This window comes from Carassius auratus, chromosome 14 (genome assembly GCF_003368295.1).
Source record: "Carassius auratus strain Wakin chromosome 14, ASM336829v1, whole genome shotgun sequence".
NCBI classification, from domain to species: Eukaryota; Metazoa; Chordata; class Actinopteri; order Cypriniformes; family Cyprinidae; genus Carassius; species Carassius auratus.
The window spans coordinates 25,461,860-25,479,731 of record NC_039256.1 but is presented as its reverse complement, the minus strand read 5'-3'; the positions used below and the strand labels follow the sequence as shown (position 1 = coordinate 25,479,731).

General features: G+C 37.1%; 1 protein-coding gene across 8 annotated transcripts in view; it reads left to right on the top strand.

Moving 5' to 3' along the window:
• Positions 1–1,020: 1,020 nt before the first annotated feature.
• The window catches only part of diaph2 (diaphanous-related formin 2), a 381,616-nt gene continuing 364,764 nt past the window's right edge, over positions 1,021–17,872 (top strand). For 5 of the 8 annotated variants that reach the window (XM_026280884.1, XM_026280883.1, XM_026280886.1 and 2 more), the window contains exons 1-2: positions 1,032–1,119; positions 1,677–2,013. In XM_026280884.1, coding sequence (XP_026136669.1) covers positions 1,927–2,013 — 87 coding nt within the window. In that variant the 5' untranslated portion in view covers positions 1,032–1,119; positions 1,677–1,926. Of the gene's footprint in view, positions 1,120–1,676; positions 2,014–2,173; positions 2,565–17,872 lie in introns of those variants that run through there. The other 3 variants (XM_026280881.1, XM_026280882.1, XM_026280887.1) reach the window with 3 other exon arrangements.

The window sequence follows — 17,872 nt, the reverse complement described above, 5'->3', positions numbered from 1 at the left end:
AGCAACTGGATAGCGGTGACACCATGCTATATACTTGGACATGCCTGTCATCAAAAAAAAGCCTCAATGACCTTTGGCTTTTTCTTAATGGCATCAAGCCATTTAGTAAACACAACACAAATGCACAATACAAATGTTTCAGGTTTTTATTTCTTGTTTTGTACATTGTGGGTAATAATCTATGTTTTAAAGCAATTAAAACTGGATATAACTATGTGGAATGTCCTGCAAAAATTAAGTATGAATTCTTGCCTGTGAATTACTGCATCTCTTTCCAAGTTATGTGTAATATGCACAAATGTGTTGTTGGTTGATAAGTTGATAAGCACTTGGAATTACTGAACACAAGATGTACTTCTGTGATTCGTCTTAGAGTTCTCATGTACAGAAATGGAGAGCATGATTACTATGCGCTTATTTTGTTTTATGTTGGGTGTGAAATATGCATCAATATTTTAAGGATTTTTTATTTTTTTTTAGGGGAATTCTAAATAAATCATCACACATTTTTCACATTTTGCAAGAAAAGAAAAACATTAAACCGTTTGCAAAATTATTAAACGGAAATTATTATTAATTATTTAAAAAATGTCATCATTTATTCACACTCAAGCTGTTCCAAACCTGTGCCAAGCTTGTGTCATATGCAAATTAGATAAATGCATTACCAGTTATACATAAAGTCAGTTTAATAATGTAAGACATTATTAAAATAAATATAAAATGTAGAAAACAAAATATAAATATAACGTATATTCCAGAAAAAAATAAGTACATTGCAATTTTTTATAACACCTTCGATTATATCTACTTTACACTAATGCATTGATTAGCGCTGCAGTGCAAATAATATAGATTTTCCACTGATTGAAGCCTATCCACATACACAGCAGTCAGTTCTTCAGTATAACCTAAGCAGGCAGCCTCATGAAAGAAATCCCGCCTTCCAAATCCAGATGTAACCGTAATCTGACCAATCAGTGCTAAATATTTATACCACGTGACTATTCGCGAGCATTTGGAAGCGTCCATAGGCGGGGACAATAGTGGGCCTGGCTCGTGCGTTTGGTTGTGTACGTAAGCCTTGGGTGAGATTTTGTGAGTTTTCTGTATTATTACGTGAGTATTTGGCTGTTTAATATTAATTCGCTATGTCCATGTAAGCAGACTTGGCGTTTAGAGTCCATGCCTTTATTGTACACTTTTTCTTTAAACCACACAGCGCTGGAATAACAGTTTCCTGTGTGAAAGTACCGCCTGGATAGCAGCGGTCATTTCTCCTTTGAATAAAATCAGTTATGTGTTCATTTTATAAACAGTCATGCTATTTGGTATAAAACTCACAGACCCCATTTGACTTTATACAAGAGTTGGAAATATCTTTATATTTCAGTAGACTTATTATGCAATTGATTGAGTGTGAAATTCCGTTAATTTATTAAACGCATTGTTAAATTGACGCTACTAAATAACAAAAGTGTGCCATCAGATGATTAAAATGCTACAATGATGTATTAAAGTCGACAAAAGTTCACAAGCTCTTAACTGAAAATGTATATATAGCTTTTTATCTTTTGTTCTAGCTATTCCACGTAATCTACCTTAATACATTTGCCATTACAAACCACTTTCGAAATGTAATTTATAACACGCTGGTTTGTTTTTTCCACCCTCAGACTCTGAGTAGCTGTTTTGGACTGGACTGAATCTCACCACACCTTATTTTTTGGACCGCTTCATACACAGATGTTACATCATATTCCACTGGATATGTACATGGAATAGTTTAGGATCCAACTCCTATTTTGTTTCTTTCTTCATGGATGCCATGGCTTTTGAAGAAATGTGATTTTTGAAGAAAAGTGTTTGCAAACTCGTGGGAAATACTAAGCAAAGTTACTGTTGAAGTGAAGTTTCATTCCGAAGATGGATCAGCAGGCAGCTGGAGGGGACGACCCAAATAAACCCTCCAAAAAGAAATCCAGTGAGGATGAAAGCAAAAACAAAAAACTGGTATGCATTATATTTTCAAGAGTCAATTTGTTGTTGTTTTTTAGTTATGCAAAACTATTTTTGATATTTTACAACTAAATGGGTGTTGCATGTGTTCTAAATGGGGGGGGGGGGAATTAAAAAAAAAAAACCATGGGGGCAGGACAAAATACATTTCTCATGGAAAGAGAAAGTAAAATTAACCTGCATTTTTGCTAAAGAGAAATGCCTATAATAACAAATAGTAGAAGCTGGTCTCAGCTTGTTTTTGTTAAAGTCACTGATTAGACTTGTTCTTAAGGGACACAAAATGCCCCCTTTTTGTGCAGTGACCCTGCCAGAAGTTTTTCTGGGCTTTTCTATCTCTGGAGTCCATCCAGATAACTGTAGCGGTGAAGAATTTGAACCATTTCTGTTCTATCGATTTACAAAGTTTCTCTCAAACCTGGAGTATGTTTTCACTGCAAAGATTAACCAGCTCAGTCAGCACTCTCTGGTGGAGCTGTTGAAGCTATCAGTGTATTACTTCACAGGACCCTGAACCTCGAGATAATGTGCTGTCAAAACACGCTGTGAGTGTCACTGGGGTCTGGAGTAGTGTTTGTGATAGTGCTGAACCTTTATGGATGGTTACGCTTATCCTAAAAAGCTAAGTAGTGAAACTAGAACTGTTTGTTTCAGTTCTTGGTCGCTGCCTTTTTGAAAGTTTTAAAATGTTGTGGAAAGCTTGCTGACTTGCTGACCTGGGGCCGAAGAAGGGCCATGTGATATGTGAAGTTATTTGTCTGTTGTGTCCAGTATCAAGCGGATCAGTGGCGTCATCTGATTTTTAAGAAATATAATGTCTAAATAAAGGTGTCAGTAGTAATGGAACAGTTGGTTAGTAAATGCGTGTTAGGTATTTGTCAACTCTGATACAGAGTCAGGTGTTTTAGTTTTACCATATGTCATACCTGTGGGGAACCGATTACTTCATCACTGTTGCACAGCCTTCTCTTATTTCATATTGCACTTTAATGACCTGGGATTCGTTTGCGTTGACTTCTAAATATGTAATTCTGGTTACTGGATGTAGGACAGTCTATTTCAAGGTGCCTCCTCATGCATTAATTACTTTACAAGACTGCCTCGCTTCCTAAAAGTTGTGGCCATGCTTGTAGACTTAACAAAGCTGTCTCAAGATCATTTAGTCATCTTGTAAGGTCTCGGACAGAGCTTATCGTCACAGTAGGGTTCCAGATCAAGCGAGGTGAATGAGTGTCTTAAGTCTGTGTAATCCGCATACGCATTGTAACTTTGCTTAACAGCTTGTCTCCAGTCAAATGAGCGTGTCCTGTACTAGCTTCGTAATGACAGCGCTCTTTTGGGAGCTGCAGGAATCCATCCGTTCATGAGCTCTATTTGCTTTGTGGAATGTAAGCCTTTGGGAGCCAGATGGAGACTTTCTGATAGCCATATTTGTAGCTGTAGTACTACAACTAACTTATGTGTCCCTGGCTGCCTGAGAAATATGGGCATTTTGTTATACTTGTTTATGATTAGTTGGTGTTTAGGTCCTCTTATTCCCACATAATGGCTAGGAAGTCTACATGAGTGGAGTGGGTGTGGCTTGTGAAGTTGTCACTCCTCATCTTGTCTCCTAGTATAGTGCTTCTCTTCCGGGGGCCACAGGCAGCACATTTCCAAGTGTTCTGCAAGATTCAAATCTCAAAAGTGGTAGTTTAAAACAGCAAGTCAGCAAGCAATTCAACAACAGTCTTTAGTATTTCAGTTTTTGTTTAAGAACTGCACTCCCACATTTTTGTAATATTAATGCATGCTTATTAGAAGAATACAATTATTAATTTCTTTCCAAAAATAATCATACTGACGCAAAACCTATTAACAGAAGTGTAAATGTTATGCTAGTTATATTGGCCTCAAAAAGCATTATTTACAGTTCAGATACAGGTTTTAACAGAAATTATTTTTTTATAAAATGATAAAATTCACATGTTAGCCTTGAGATTCAGCCTTTCGATGAGTCAAACATATCAATCAATTGTTATGTTAATTATAAAGCCTAACATAGTGCTTGTTGTCAATCCAGATTTTCACTTTAGTCTGAACAAAAGCAGCAGGGCTTATTGAAAATGATAATTCATTCTTTGCTGCCAAGAGGCATTTATGGAACATCAGAAATATAGCGTTTTTCTGGGAATGGCAGTACACGAGTGCAGCACCTGACTTTGACACTACATGGCTCATATTTATTCAATGAGATCATAACCTTTTGAAGGTTTAATCGGCACATTGAGCTATATATATATATATCACAATTCTTGTCTTTCCAATCCATCCTCAAATTTAAGACCTGGAATCATAACTAAGACTTTCTTTAAGACTTTTTATGGCCTTACATTTTAAATAACTGAATTTAAGACTTTTTAAGTACCTGCAGAAACCCTGCAAGAGGATATTGTGGTTTACACACACACACACGCGCACACACATTTTCAGGCCTAAACACTGATGTCACTCTCTCTTAGACTAGTGATCTCACTGTTGCTTACCCAGTGGCTGATTTAGTGTCAGGCATGTTCTCTGTTGCCTAACGTATCTACGTACATGAAGTCCAAAACTTCTGCTGTTGCAAAATAGCTTTCTGCAAAATTGAGGAAGTCATCAACCAGAAGAGTGGTCAAATCATCCAGTCTTTTTAGCTTTCTTTCAGCTAAAACTTTTTCTTCTGCATCTATTATGGTAAAAGGGAGGAAATGTATTTGTTTGTTGAGTAGATTTGTAACAGTGAAATTGACGAATTTGATTTTAGTTTATTTTAGAATTTCATTGGAAAGTAAAGTATTTGTAAGAGATAGATGAGTGCTCCATTTTCTATCACAGTTTGAAGTGGGGTGGCGCTTCATGACTGGAGGGCAGGATAATACTTCATTTTACAAAGTTTTTAATGACTGGTAAGAGGGGTTTCAGAGTGAAGTAACCTTAGGCTTGATGCTGCGGTTTTCAGCAAATGTTAAGAGCTATCACAGAAGTGTATCAATGTTTGTGAAAAGTGGTTCAAATCAATTTATGTATATAAAATATAGATATTTTAAACAAAATAGGTTGTGGCTTGTTAAAATAGAATGATGCGTATCAAATATTTAAGCAGTGACCTAAAGTCAGACTTACAGTTACTTGCCACAGTTGCCACGAAGCTACCAGATGCTCATTCATCGTCAGTGGGAGTTGGTGATTTGAGTGTCAGCTTTTGTTTGTGACAGAATGTAGATGTGTCTATCAACTTAACAAAGTTGGGTTTTGCTGTTTCATTTGACCTGTCTGGATTTAATAAAAATGGAAATTATGCATAAAATTATGCATGGAAAATAATTTTAGAAACTGTCAGAAGTATAAGTGAGTTTGAGTCATGTCTCATCCTGCTCATGCTATGATCCATATGCACTGCTGTAATTTATAAGTAAACACTTTTACCTAGGGAAATGTATTTAGTTTTATATCAAACTTTACAGATTACGGAGTGTGCTTTTGGTCACTTTGTTTATTTGCTTTTTGTTCATGTTTTTAGCAATTTCATTATTTGTGAAAAAATAATGCAATAAGATTACAGAAAAAAATAACCTATGAATTATAATTAATTAATTATTTCAAGATTTTCTTTTTAAAATGATTCATTAAAACATTTATTTATAGTGAATTTACTGCAAAAATTATGCATTTTTATTTATTGTCATGCATTTTTAAAGCAAGGCTTTATATCGATCATTGGTAACCATCAAATAATAAATATCAATCATCCACTAATTATTAAGTGTACACTGTATTTGTCTCCCTTTCAAAATACAGTGACTATTTATGTATTTATTTATTTACATTACATTTACATAAAAAAAAAAAAAAAAAAAAAAAACAATAGTCAGTTATGCATAAGTGTATGTCTATAGCAACCCTCAGGTCTGTTGACCTCATTGTGAAGTAGCTTAACCATTGGGGGTAGGCACAATTTATAGACAATTTATGTGTTGTCAGTAGATTCCAGCATTGAATATGTAAGTTTGTTTGAATGAGATCCATCACTGGTCTTATGAAAAATCTGTCCTGAGCTGGATTAGAGGAGGGTTATAACCCCTGGAGCAAGCTGAGCTTTATCACAGAGCATTAGATTTCTATAATGCACTGGGGCTAATCTTTACAGTGTTCTGTAAAGATTCAGTTTTCTTATGTGATCATGACTGTCTAAAGTTTGCTGCTCTGTTAGTCTGTTATTTTTTGCACCCGACTTACAGTGTCAAATAATGTGAGTTTTGTATTTATGGAATGAATGTCTTTACTGTAGTCTTTTAGGTGGGTCTTAGCCTACCAGATGAAGTCATTTAAGAGGAATTCGCATACCAGCTCGTTTCCTCAAAAGGCATTCCTGAGCACAGACTGAATGGAAGTTTACCTCCATTAAATTCCATTGCAAATGAATGAAACTCCAAAAATAGAATATAAGCCTGTCTGCTGTTATGTAACGGACCATAACGGAGTGCAGATTAGTGCAGGCAATCGGTACAACATGTCCTCGTGTAGTCATGCTGTAAGTGACTAAAGGAAAATACACTCTGTTTGTTGTGAAAGCCACTGTCCCTGAAAAGTGATTATCTACCTGTTTTAAAAGGGCTTGGGCGTCGTGACGTCATTACTTGGCATGGCCACCACGTTGACAGCCTCCTTTGCTGCTACTCGGGCTACTGCGCAGTGTTTAGACATACTTCCTCTCATCCGTGTGTCTTAATTTGATTAATTAAAAATCTATTTCAACCATGGTAAACCGTTGCTGTATTGTGGGGTGTAAATAGCGCAACATATAATCGCCATGGGGAAAATAAAATGAGAATGGATTGGAACTTTACACTGCTTTCCTGCTTGGAGGCACGACCACGGAGACCATAACATCTGAATATTCATTTATATAGCTTAAGTCAACATTGAAAATAAGGGAAATTTCTTGGGTTACTCATCCAAAATATGGGAAATTTCAACATTCATCTTTTTGTTGCTATCCCTCTGCTGAAAAAATTCGAACTACAAAACTGCTGCATTAACTAACGTTAAGCGATTTGTGAAGCTAGGTCTAACGTGACTTTAGTTACAGATTGGCGTGAAATCGTGCTCTCACAACAACCACGCTATCTTAAAAAGCCCAACATCACGCTAAGGTTGCTTTCAAGTAAGCAAAACGATGCTTTGAAAACAGCTGTTTCGCTGGAAGGACAAGGAGTAGCAACAGGACAACAACACAGAGACTTGACACGTCCGATTGAAGAGCTAACGGGATATTTGACCGGAAAGTGCGGCAACAAGTCTCCGTCGGTACTCCACTATTTGTTGGGAATTTCATATGGATCCAAACCGTTAATAGTGCCGATTTTGTCCACATACATCCCTGGCATCCATATTTAGCGTATCCCTATAAATCCCACAACCTTTTCACGATTTTACCATCTTTTCTCTTTCTCCTAACTCTGCTTCTTCTCGTTCGACTTGATGTATGTTTACATTCGCGAGGCTGCCAGAAGGACTGCCACGTCCCAGAATGCAACGCGGCGCCCAAGCCCTATAAAGGAAATGGAGAAATGGATAAGAGGTGGTGTGGAGGCCTTTGCTGTTCAGCATTGTTCAAAGCAGAGGTGTGATTGGCCAGATTTAATGTGTGAAACAGACTGCTGTGAGCTGTTCACATGTAAAACTCAGTGGTGTGCTGAGTGTTTCTCACTCCTAATAATTCTTCAGGGAAGGGTAGTTTTTTTATCATCTTGGGTGTGTTGTAGAAGTACATGTTATTTAAATAACCTGTGTTTTTTTTTTTCTCATGGGAAAACAACTGAGGCAGCTGTACTTAGTTTCCCTAGAACAAATGTAACAAGTCACCTTTTGGCTTTTGGCCAGCCAGTTCTCCCAAACCAAGTTAAAATCATTGACTAGTGTTTGCTTGGCCGTGACTTGTCAGGGTTGTTTAAATTCATCATTATTGATCCAATTAATGTTTCAAATACTGTTATACTGATACTAGCTCCATTATTTTGCAGTAGTATGGGATATTTTGTATGTTAGTATGCAAGTAATGGTCATCTTAAATGTTGTCTAATGTAGTGCCGGCATACTTTAAGTCAGAAGTTCATTGAGGTAGATCTGTTTTTGTGGCTGACACAGATGAATGGTAATAAGTTAAACGGTGTCAAATATAGCAGTTGTGGGTGGAACGTCAACTTAATATTTTTAACCACAGAACAGTGCATTGGTGGTGTCTTTGCAGTTCTGATCACTCTTGTGAAACTTTTGAGGTTTGCATTGTACAGTTATATACACTGGGGTTGTACAGTTATATACACTGGGGTTCAAAAGTCTGAGACCATCTAAGAAAATGCTTATTTTTATTATTATTATTATTTTTTACAAATAATTTACAAGTTATATTAGCTGCATTTCTCTTTTAATTAATTGGCTCATTTGATTAATTTTATTCAAACAACTCGATAGTTTTGTAATCAAAAATCTGAAATATTTATTATAAATTTTATGAAAATTTGTTGTAACATTTCTTTGAAATCCCAAAACTTTACTTGTGGTTATAAATTAGAATTCCAATCATTTTTATGTAATCTGAGACTTTTGGACCCTAGGGTAATCGTTTTGAGTTGGACTCAAATAGGGTGTTGGGGATCTCAGAGAAAATAACAGGAAGTGGAGCACATGTTGAGAGTCTGGGGGCTCACAGGAAGTGAGGAAGGGAAATGCTTTAGTTACAGTGGGGGAAGCACAGCCTGATCATTATGACTTCACCCAGTTCTCTCTTCATAATGCTCACATTGTCACATAACACGAGGCAGCCACATCAGTTGAATAGGAGCTCCGAAAACTTAATGTTGTTGTTTAGGAGGGGGATCTCTCTCTTGAATCAATCACATGAGATGGCGGTCCAAAGAAAGCTGTTCACACCACCACATCTCTGCATGTTTCAGAGAAACATAAACATTGGCTCAGCTTTCCTGAAATAACCAACACACCAAAGATTTTTCCCATGTTAAGGCAACAAAGCTCTTGGCATGGGTTATTTCATGAGGGCCCCTCCACTATTTTTAAGGCATCTGTCATTTCTGGGTTGTTACACAAAAGGCAAATCCCATGGAATTTTTTTTTTTCTTTTTCACATGCTAGCATGTTCACTTCATTCAGATGAGTCAGTTTGTTTGCATGTTGAGAACAGTGGAGCTTTGTTTGATTGGGCAGATGTCTTAAAGTGTCATGAATTATGAGACTACTTTGCTGATTTTAGCAGAGGTGTTTGTGTTGCACATCATAGAAGACAATGTTAGCATCCATTAATTTACATTTTTGGAGAAAACTGATAATAGATCATTTTTTGTGCTATTTTCATCTTCCGGGATTAAATTTAGTCCTCAATGACCATTGTAAACCAAAGTAAGACAGGTGTCAAACACACAAAGCAGCCATTGCTTTAGGTACAGTAACTAGTCTGTTAAGCCCCGCAAACACCAAGCTGACAATCGGCCATTGGCCATCAGTGTTTCCCACAACCTTACACTCTATTTGTGGTGGCACTCCCCCACCCCCATATATACATATATATGCAAATTCATTTTCTGCCAACAGGAGGCACTTCAAGAGCGGGAGAGGTTTCTCTGGTAACGGCTGCAATGCAGCGCTGCTCATAAACACTGCCTTATCAAGCATTACATTCAAAATTAAATTAAAATGAAATGGAAAATTTTCTAAATCCAGTTGTACATTGTTTTTTGGATTTGGAAACGTGTAGTGCTCATGTTTATTCAATGAAGTCAAAGCCTTTTGGAAAATCTATTTGGGGCGGTCTGCAACAAATAAATCAATGTGTGGGAAACCCTGGGCCATCATTGGGCCGATGGCAAGCAACGGATGGGATAGTTTGTTTGTTCCACTCGTCGGCTCTCGTCGGGCTCACATCAGTGGCAGTTTGCCTGATTCAACATGCAAGGAAAAGAGCTCTGATTGGATGTTCAGTTTATCGAACAAGTCAGTGCCACAGAATTAAATAGAAAGTGATTAAAACAAGCACGTGAATGAAGGCAGTACTGAAAGAAGGCTGTTTAAACGTGATCTTTCCCTGTTATTCTAATAAGCAAATGTTTTCATAACAACATGAGCTGCTTAAAATGATTAAAGTTATTAACTTTATTGATATTCAAAATGGTAAGCAAGCACTGCTTTGTTTACATTTCTTATATCTGCATTTATTTCGTAAATCTTTGTTTCGGTTTTTTCCTTTTGAATGACGAATATATACTATTAATAGTTGCTGATATATACAGCTTGTTTCTCTCATGCATGCCCCGAAAGCATGTGTTAGTTTGGTTAGTTCCAGTGTAGCCTTTTGGTTTAAATGTAAGGTTTTAATTTTGGACTGAACAAAGAAACAAAATGGACCTTATTTTGTTAATGCACTTTCTTGGCTATAGTGTGAAAGATTAATTGTTGCACCGGCATAATTTCTTGAGTTCCATTGCTACATTTACTGTCTTGAAACATTGATCAGTCCATTAGCCAGCTGAAGTCAAGCTCACTCTTCTTTGTCAAGAGGAAAGATCAAATAACTCCGTTTAACAAGCAGTTTTCTTTCAATAATTTACTGTAGACTAAAAGGATAATTGTTCCTTTAATAGTATTATACTAACACTGAATATGATTACCTTCCTCCCACATGTATAATTATTTGTGCATTCATCAAATAGCTTTGACCCTAGGTTAATGGTAGGTTTTGTTTTTATTGTATGGACTTTTCAAAGCAGCAGTGTGATTTCTGTTGTTTTTTTACATCTGATGTTTGAGGTTAAAATGTAAGCGTCTCTTATGAGGTTTGCAGCGTGGTTTAATTTGGTTCATTATGCTTCATGCTCTGTAGTAGTTAGCGATTTGAACAAAAATTGTTGACCAGTTCCTGTGACACACAAAGTGTGACCTTGGTTGGTCATGTGATGTGGCGAGAGGACAGCTTGGAACATAATATAGTCCTTATTTCAGTAGCAAAGTTATCTTTCATCTCTAGAGTCTGTTCCTCTTTAGTCACTCTGCACATTCCTAAATTAAAACTGAGCTCAAGCCACAAGGCACACCAGAAACAATTACGTTATCTGTGATGATGAAACCTTTATACAGCATTGACATCAGTTACTAGAAATGGCAATCTTTTTCTGTTGAATTCAGGAATATTCTGGGCAAAGTCTGCAGTGTGGCATGCAAGCCATGATTAATGTTGTATGTAGTTCAGGGTTTACCAAATTAGGGTTTGTGAGGGAACTACAGTGGGTTTGTTAGTAGATAAAGCTTACAGTTAATTAAATTATATGAAATTTAAAAAAATCAGTTAAGCCGCAATATTACAACACTTAATAAAAATAAAATATTTTATGTTTACCTACCTTCATATGATCATTAACTGACATTATAGAAAAACAGAGAAAAAAAAAATGCTTTATTTCTTATAGTCTACGGTAAGCAAGCCAAAGGTGACTGAGATCTTTGGGTAATGGAGGGAAAGAGCCATCATACTCTTACATTGCCATCAATGTGCTAAACGTTTAGTTACCATATTTTCCCAACTATAAGTCACACTTTTTTTCATAGTTTGGCTGTTCCTGCGACTAGTCAGGTGTAGGGCTGTCACTTTTGTCAAAAAATCATTTTCGATTTTTAAGAGTGTTCATTGAATCGATTGTAAAATCGATTTTCCATGTCTAAAAAAAGATGTTTCCTTTTTCAACGTCAAATAACAGACGAACGTAAAGAGACCACTGGAAACGCACAAGTCAGCAACATTTCTTATTTATTGGCATGAAGTTTCTGGCAGAAATACAAACAGCAACCGGAGTGCAACATTCTCGAAAAAATATATGTACACGGCTATATAAATATATATAGACGGCTGCTATAACAAAAGAAAACATCACTGCAGGCTTCAACCCGGCTGCATTTATGATTTAGGCATTTCAAAAATCTCCAAGATTATTTTAAATAATGATTCAATCCATTTCAAACAACTGTTTAAAAAATGAAACTTTAAATGGACTTGAGAACAGTCCGTGTGTGTGTGTGTGTGTGTGTGTGTGTGTTTTAATTGAACGTAACCGACACTAGGCAGGCATGAAACGCGCAAAAAGGCTAGGGCCATTACAAATTTATTGGACAGGAAATCAAGTCGACATTTTCGGGGTCCGGAGGACTATATGTCCAGCTGTTAAGAAGACGCGCTCCCACCGCACTGATGTCCCAGGGACACTCGGGTACAGCTGCGCAAGGTGGGGGTATTGCTGTCAGCTTGCAATGGTCCTTTTCATAACTCGAATCTCCTGTAATTAGATGCGCGAATGAGGCAAATTCGCGTCTACCGCGCAGCGAGACCTCCAGATGTGCGTAAACACGTCTTTACATTGACTTAACATTGAAATCATTCGCACCAGATGCTCTATTCGCGTGTGGACACAGCATAAGAGGTCGCTTTCGACGTCAATGGGTCTTATAGGCGCGTAAAATTGCTGGTATTTTCTGTCTAGCTTTCGCAATGCATACTGCACTCTCTGAATTCTTTATTTTCTTTTTCGGCTTGGTTGTGAGTTTTGTTACATCTATATTTTTTAATTGCTTCATTATTTTAAAATTAATACTGTACAAATTTGGTTAAAATCGATTCCCTATTTTCATTTTCAAAACTTTTTTTGGTTGGTCCGATCGATTGTGGAATTGATTTTCGAACTAAAAGTGACAGCCCTAGTCAGGTGCGACTTATTTATCAAAATCAATTTGACATGAACCAAGAGAAATGAACCAAGAGAAAGCATTACCGTCTACAGCCATGAGATGGCGCTCTATGCTGCTCAGTGCTCCTGTAGTCTACCACTGAGCAGCATAGAGCGCCCTCTCGCGCCCTTCTCTTGGTTCTAAATGAATGCGACTTATAGTCCAGTGCGACTTATACATGTTTTTTCCTCGTCATGACGTAGCTTTGGACTGATGCGACTTATACTCGGGTGCGACTTATAGTCCGAAAAATATGGTACATAATATGAATAGGTGTTTGTTTTTTTTTGACATGCTTGATAGATGCAGTTTCTATGAACTGTATATGATGACACATGGGGCAATGTTTTGATAAATTTAGCCAAGCAACATTGTTTGGGCACTTTACAATTGAGAATGGTAAACAAATTTATTTTTGGATACTTTAGATTGGTTGTGGGCCCTGTGTCTCACCTGGTTGCCCATTGATGGCATCATTGCTCAAAAAGCCCTGTGTATAATCAGCCATAGCTATGTTAAAACTCCTTCAAAAAGCTCTGCTTTCTTGTGTTCATTTTAGATATAAATGCATGCTGGTTAGGAATGACCTGAGGTTATATACAGACAGACTTTACATTTTTAGGTAAACTATTCTATGAAACGTCCAGATCAAAAGGTTTTCCAGACCATGATAAATAAATGTAGTCCCAGTGTGTCCAAACTTTTTACCGTGGGTGTACATGTGTGTTTTATTAATACAGAAGCTAAAGCTAACACTGCTTATCTTGACTATGACATTATCAAGTTTCAAGTTCAAGTTTAATTTACTTGTATAGCACCATTAAAACAGTGGCAGCTGATCAATGTGCTTTACAGCATCAAATAAAATAAGCAAAACAATAAATAATAATAATAAATAAAAAAAAAAAAAAAAAACAGTTATCAACAGGATAACCCTAACCGTAATGATACAGCATATATTTTTTAGGAAAGCGGTCATTAAGAACACAATTCAGTTCAAGTTCATTTGTATAGCGATTTTTACAAATTGTTGCAAAGCAACTTTACAGAAAATTAAGTGTCTACAATATTTGGTAGTTGCTTATCAGTGGTGACTGTCAGTTTATGTACATTTGGCAGAAATGTACGGAAAAATCAATTAAGTCAATCAAACAGACTATGAACACTATTAACAGCAATTATATTATGTGATGCAATCAAACTTATAGCAAAATTTGGTAGTTTTGTACGTTGTAAGAACACACCACCATATGCAAACCTTAACAATAAGTAAATACAAATTATTTAACCAGAACTCAGTGGGATCTGCATTTGCAATAATCAGTCCCTTTAATATTCAATGTTACTGAAACAATTTTTGTGCAGTACGAGTAAAGCGTGGGGGTGTTGGGGGAATAAAGTACTTGCAGCACTTGTGCAAATGTGATACTCATCTTATACAACAGTTCATTAAGAAGTTCATATTGTGTTATTTTAGACAAAATGTTATCTGTTTTGCTCAATTTTGCCAACCAGAAGATAAACACAATGCAGAACTGTTCATCTCCGGGCAACCCACAGTGGCATTTCATTTCTTAATCCACATTTTGATTGAATTTGGTGAACCATTCGGCACGTTGAACCATTGGCATATGCATTGGCTTTGGCTTTGAAGTGGGGTGCACTTCAAACTGCAAACATCAAACTGCACCCCCCAACTGCACAAAACGGCCCCAAAATGAGAGAAAGCTGAAGCTGCGCTGCTACCCTATCACCCACCTCGACCCACGCGAGCCTCTCTTCACACAGGACGCGGTGGGACTGAGGCAGTGCCCTCGCCACGATTCCACGGTGGAGGTTACTGCAAAAGCCCAAATGACGGCACACTTCAGCTTTGTACCAGGAACAGGGACAATTCTTTCATCACTTCATTACTAGCAGCAAATAGTGATATTAATGCTAACACTAGTGGCGTGCCATAATTCTAGTATTTCCTGTTACTCTCACTGTCATTCAGACATGAAGACTGCCACCTAGCGGTTGGGATGTAAACTCAAATATCAATATTTTTTTACCCCCAAATGATTATGGTCTGATTAACTCTGAATGTGTATAACTTGATGGTGAAGTGAATTGTCATGACAGAGACGAGTAACAGGATAGAAAAAGACATGGACAAAGGTTGAAGGAAAAGGGAAGGAGACTGAAAAGAGAAACTGATTTCAGTGTGGTTGAGTGCAAAGGATAGTTATTTCACATGTATTTGACTTGCACACCAACCATGACATCACCGTTTCGCTTCGTGAAGTGAAAGAACAAGTTGTTACAGACTCCCTCTCTGTTTGGGGGAGAACCACAGAAATATAAGCACCAGAAAGAGCTTAAGTCTGTATATCATTAGACAGATTACATCTGCAGGCCCTGCCTTATCTGGCTACACTCAGATAAGCCACGGATTGAAAATGAAGTCAAGGAGTCGGCCACCCCTTCTGCTGGATGTTCCCACTTTGCCTCGTGGTGAAAATGATGTACTATAGTTGCATGCACGGATCTATGAGGCCTGCTGCAGTATCTCTGCAGAGATGGCGAACAGGCATGTCTGGCATCACCCCAGACTCCCCAGCAGGGCTGACAAAGAGCCAGACTCTGCAAACTGTGTTGTGCTGCTTTCTTGTGGAAAATTGATGGCAGTTTCTCAATTTCATATTGACTAATATGACATCACAACTTAATGTGCATTTCAGCATGTTAATGTCAACGTTTAAGCAGGTGGATTGAATTACAGTTGTTTTCCGTGGCCATTTTGACTTAAGTGATCTCTCAGTACAGCACATTAGTAAGCATCAGCCGTAGTTGTGCATCTGATGTAAATGAAAGCATGAAAGATTTGACTAAAACTTGAGTTGTATTAAAGCTTTAACCAGGTGGTTGTGTATTGTACAATCCGTTTTTTTTAATGCACCAATAAAACCAATAATTATAATTATTGATGATTAATAAATAACCAGTATTTTCTACTGTTAAAAAATATTTAATTTATAGATTGTGTACTCCAATTTCTACAACTAAAATCATACTATTCATACTATTCAGAGGAACGTAAAGAGAGCGCTTGAAACACACAAGTCAGCAATATTTCTTATTTGTTGGCATGAAGTTTCGTGCAGAATAACAAACAGCAACAGGAGTGCAACATTCTCGAAAAATAATATATGCAGGGGGACGGCTGCCATAAAATAAAAACATCACTGCAGGCTTCAACCCGGCTGCATTTATGATTTAGGCAATTAAAAAATATCCAAGGTTATTTTAAATAATGATTCAATCCATTTCAAACAACTGTTCAAAAAATTAAACTTTAAATGGACTTGAGAACAGGATATGTGTGTTTTTTATTGAACGTAACCGACACTTAGGCTAGGCGGCAATAGACAGGCATAATGAAATGTGCAAAAAGGCTATACACATTACAAACTATTGGACAGGTAACGTTAAACAAGTCGATAAACATTTTCGGGGTCCAGAGCAGAGCGTTTTTTATTCACTATTTGTCCAGCAGTTGAGGAGACGCGCTCCGACCGCACTGATGTCCCAGGGACACTCACGTACAGCTGCTCAAGGTGGGGGTATTACTGCCCATTTTCCACCACAAAAGCCGGTCGCTGTCAGCTTGCAATGGTCCTTTTCATAACTCAGAATCTCCTGTAACTAGATGCGCGAATGAGACGAATTCACGTCTACCGTGCCGCGAGACCTCCAGACGCGCGTAAACGCGTCTTTACATTGACTTAACATTGAAATCATTCGCGCCAGATGCAAGAGGTCGCTTTCAACGTCACTGGCGCATAAAATTGCTGGTATTTTCTTTCTAGCTTTTGCAAGGCATACTGCACTTTCGAAATTCTTTATTTTCTTTTTCTGCTTGTTTGTGAGTTTTGTTACATCTATATTTTTTAATTGTTTAATTATTTTAAAATAAATAGTGTACAGTACATATTTGGTTAAAATAGAGTCCCTATTTTCATTTTCAAAGCTTTTTTTGGTAGGTCCGATCGATTGTGCAATCGATTTTCAAACTAAAAGTGACAGCCCTATTCATGTATTTATATCAATAAAAAAATACAAAACAATCTAAAAGCACAAATATATCAATAATTTTAAACACTTTAAGTGAACATTTTAACTTTCCGTATGAAAAATGAATATTATTTTTATGTTTTGCTAATGTAACCTATCGAATATTGGTGTCAACATTAAACATATCAGCTGATAAATGTTATAATACTGAAATATATTGTGCAGTCCTATTGATTTTACCACATCGCAGTGTTCTTAGTGATCCCAGCAATTTGACAAAAGACACTAATGTTCAATAATACAAAAAAAATATATGTGGAAACTGTGTCATATTTAATTTGATGTGAATTAAATGATAGATGTAGTAGTTTAAACCGGTTGAGAATTAAATCATTATGCAATTATTTAGAAATGATTCAACATAATTTATGCCATTTTCTGCTCTATTGTCTCTGTGAATAATTGATTTGTTTGGCGTGTCCTATAGCAACCACCTTTTGTTGCATTACCATTGTGTCTCTTCCCATCAGGCTTTTGTTTGGTATCCTGTTGGCCTGTACTCTCACTCTGTGGGCAAATACAACCAACAATCAGTGTTTATTCTAGTAGGTAGTGGTCAAAGTGAGCACCCCGCAGTATAAGAGCAGCTCTGATATTTAATCAAGAGTGATCTGGGCTTTACTCTACTGCAGGATTATCTGCATCATCGAGGTTTATGACCAGTTAGAACCCCATTCTTTTTAATATCTTGATTCTGGCTGTGAAATCCAGCCTGATATTTGTGTTCGTCTATTATAGGGTTTGACGCACTCTTCCCAGCTCTGTATGTAATTAAAACATCCCTGTGTGAAGAGTGTGAACGAGAGGAGCTGCTGGCCACCAAAAGCTCCGTTCTCGAGGCGGAGTGACTGTGAGTTGCCAAAAACTGTTAGGTTCAAACGATCCACTGTTTGAGTACAATTAAGACCAATTAAAATAACCCGATTTCCCA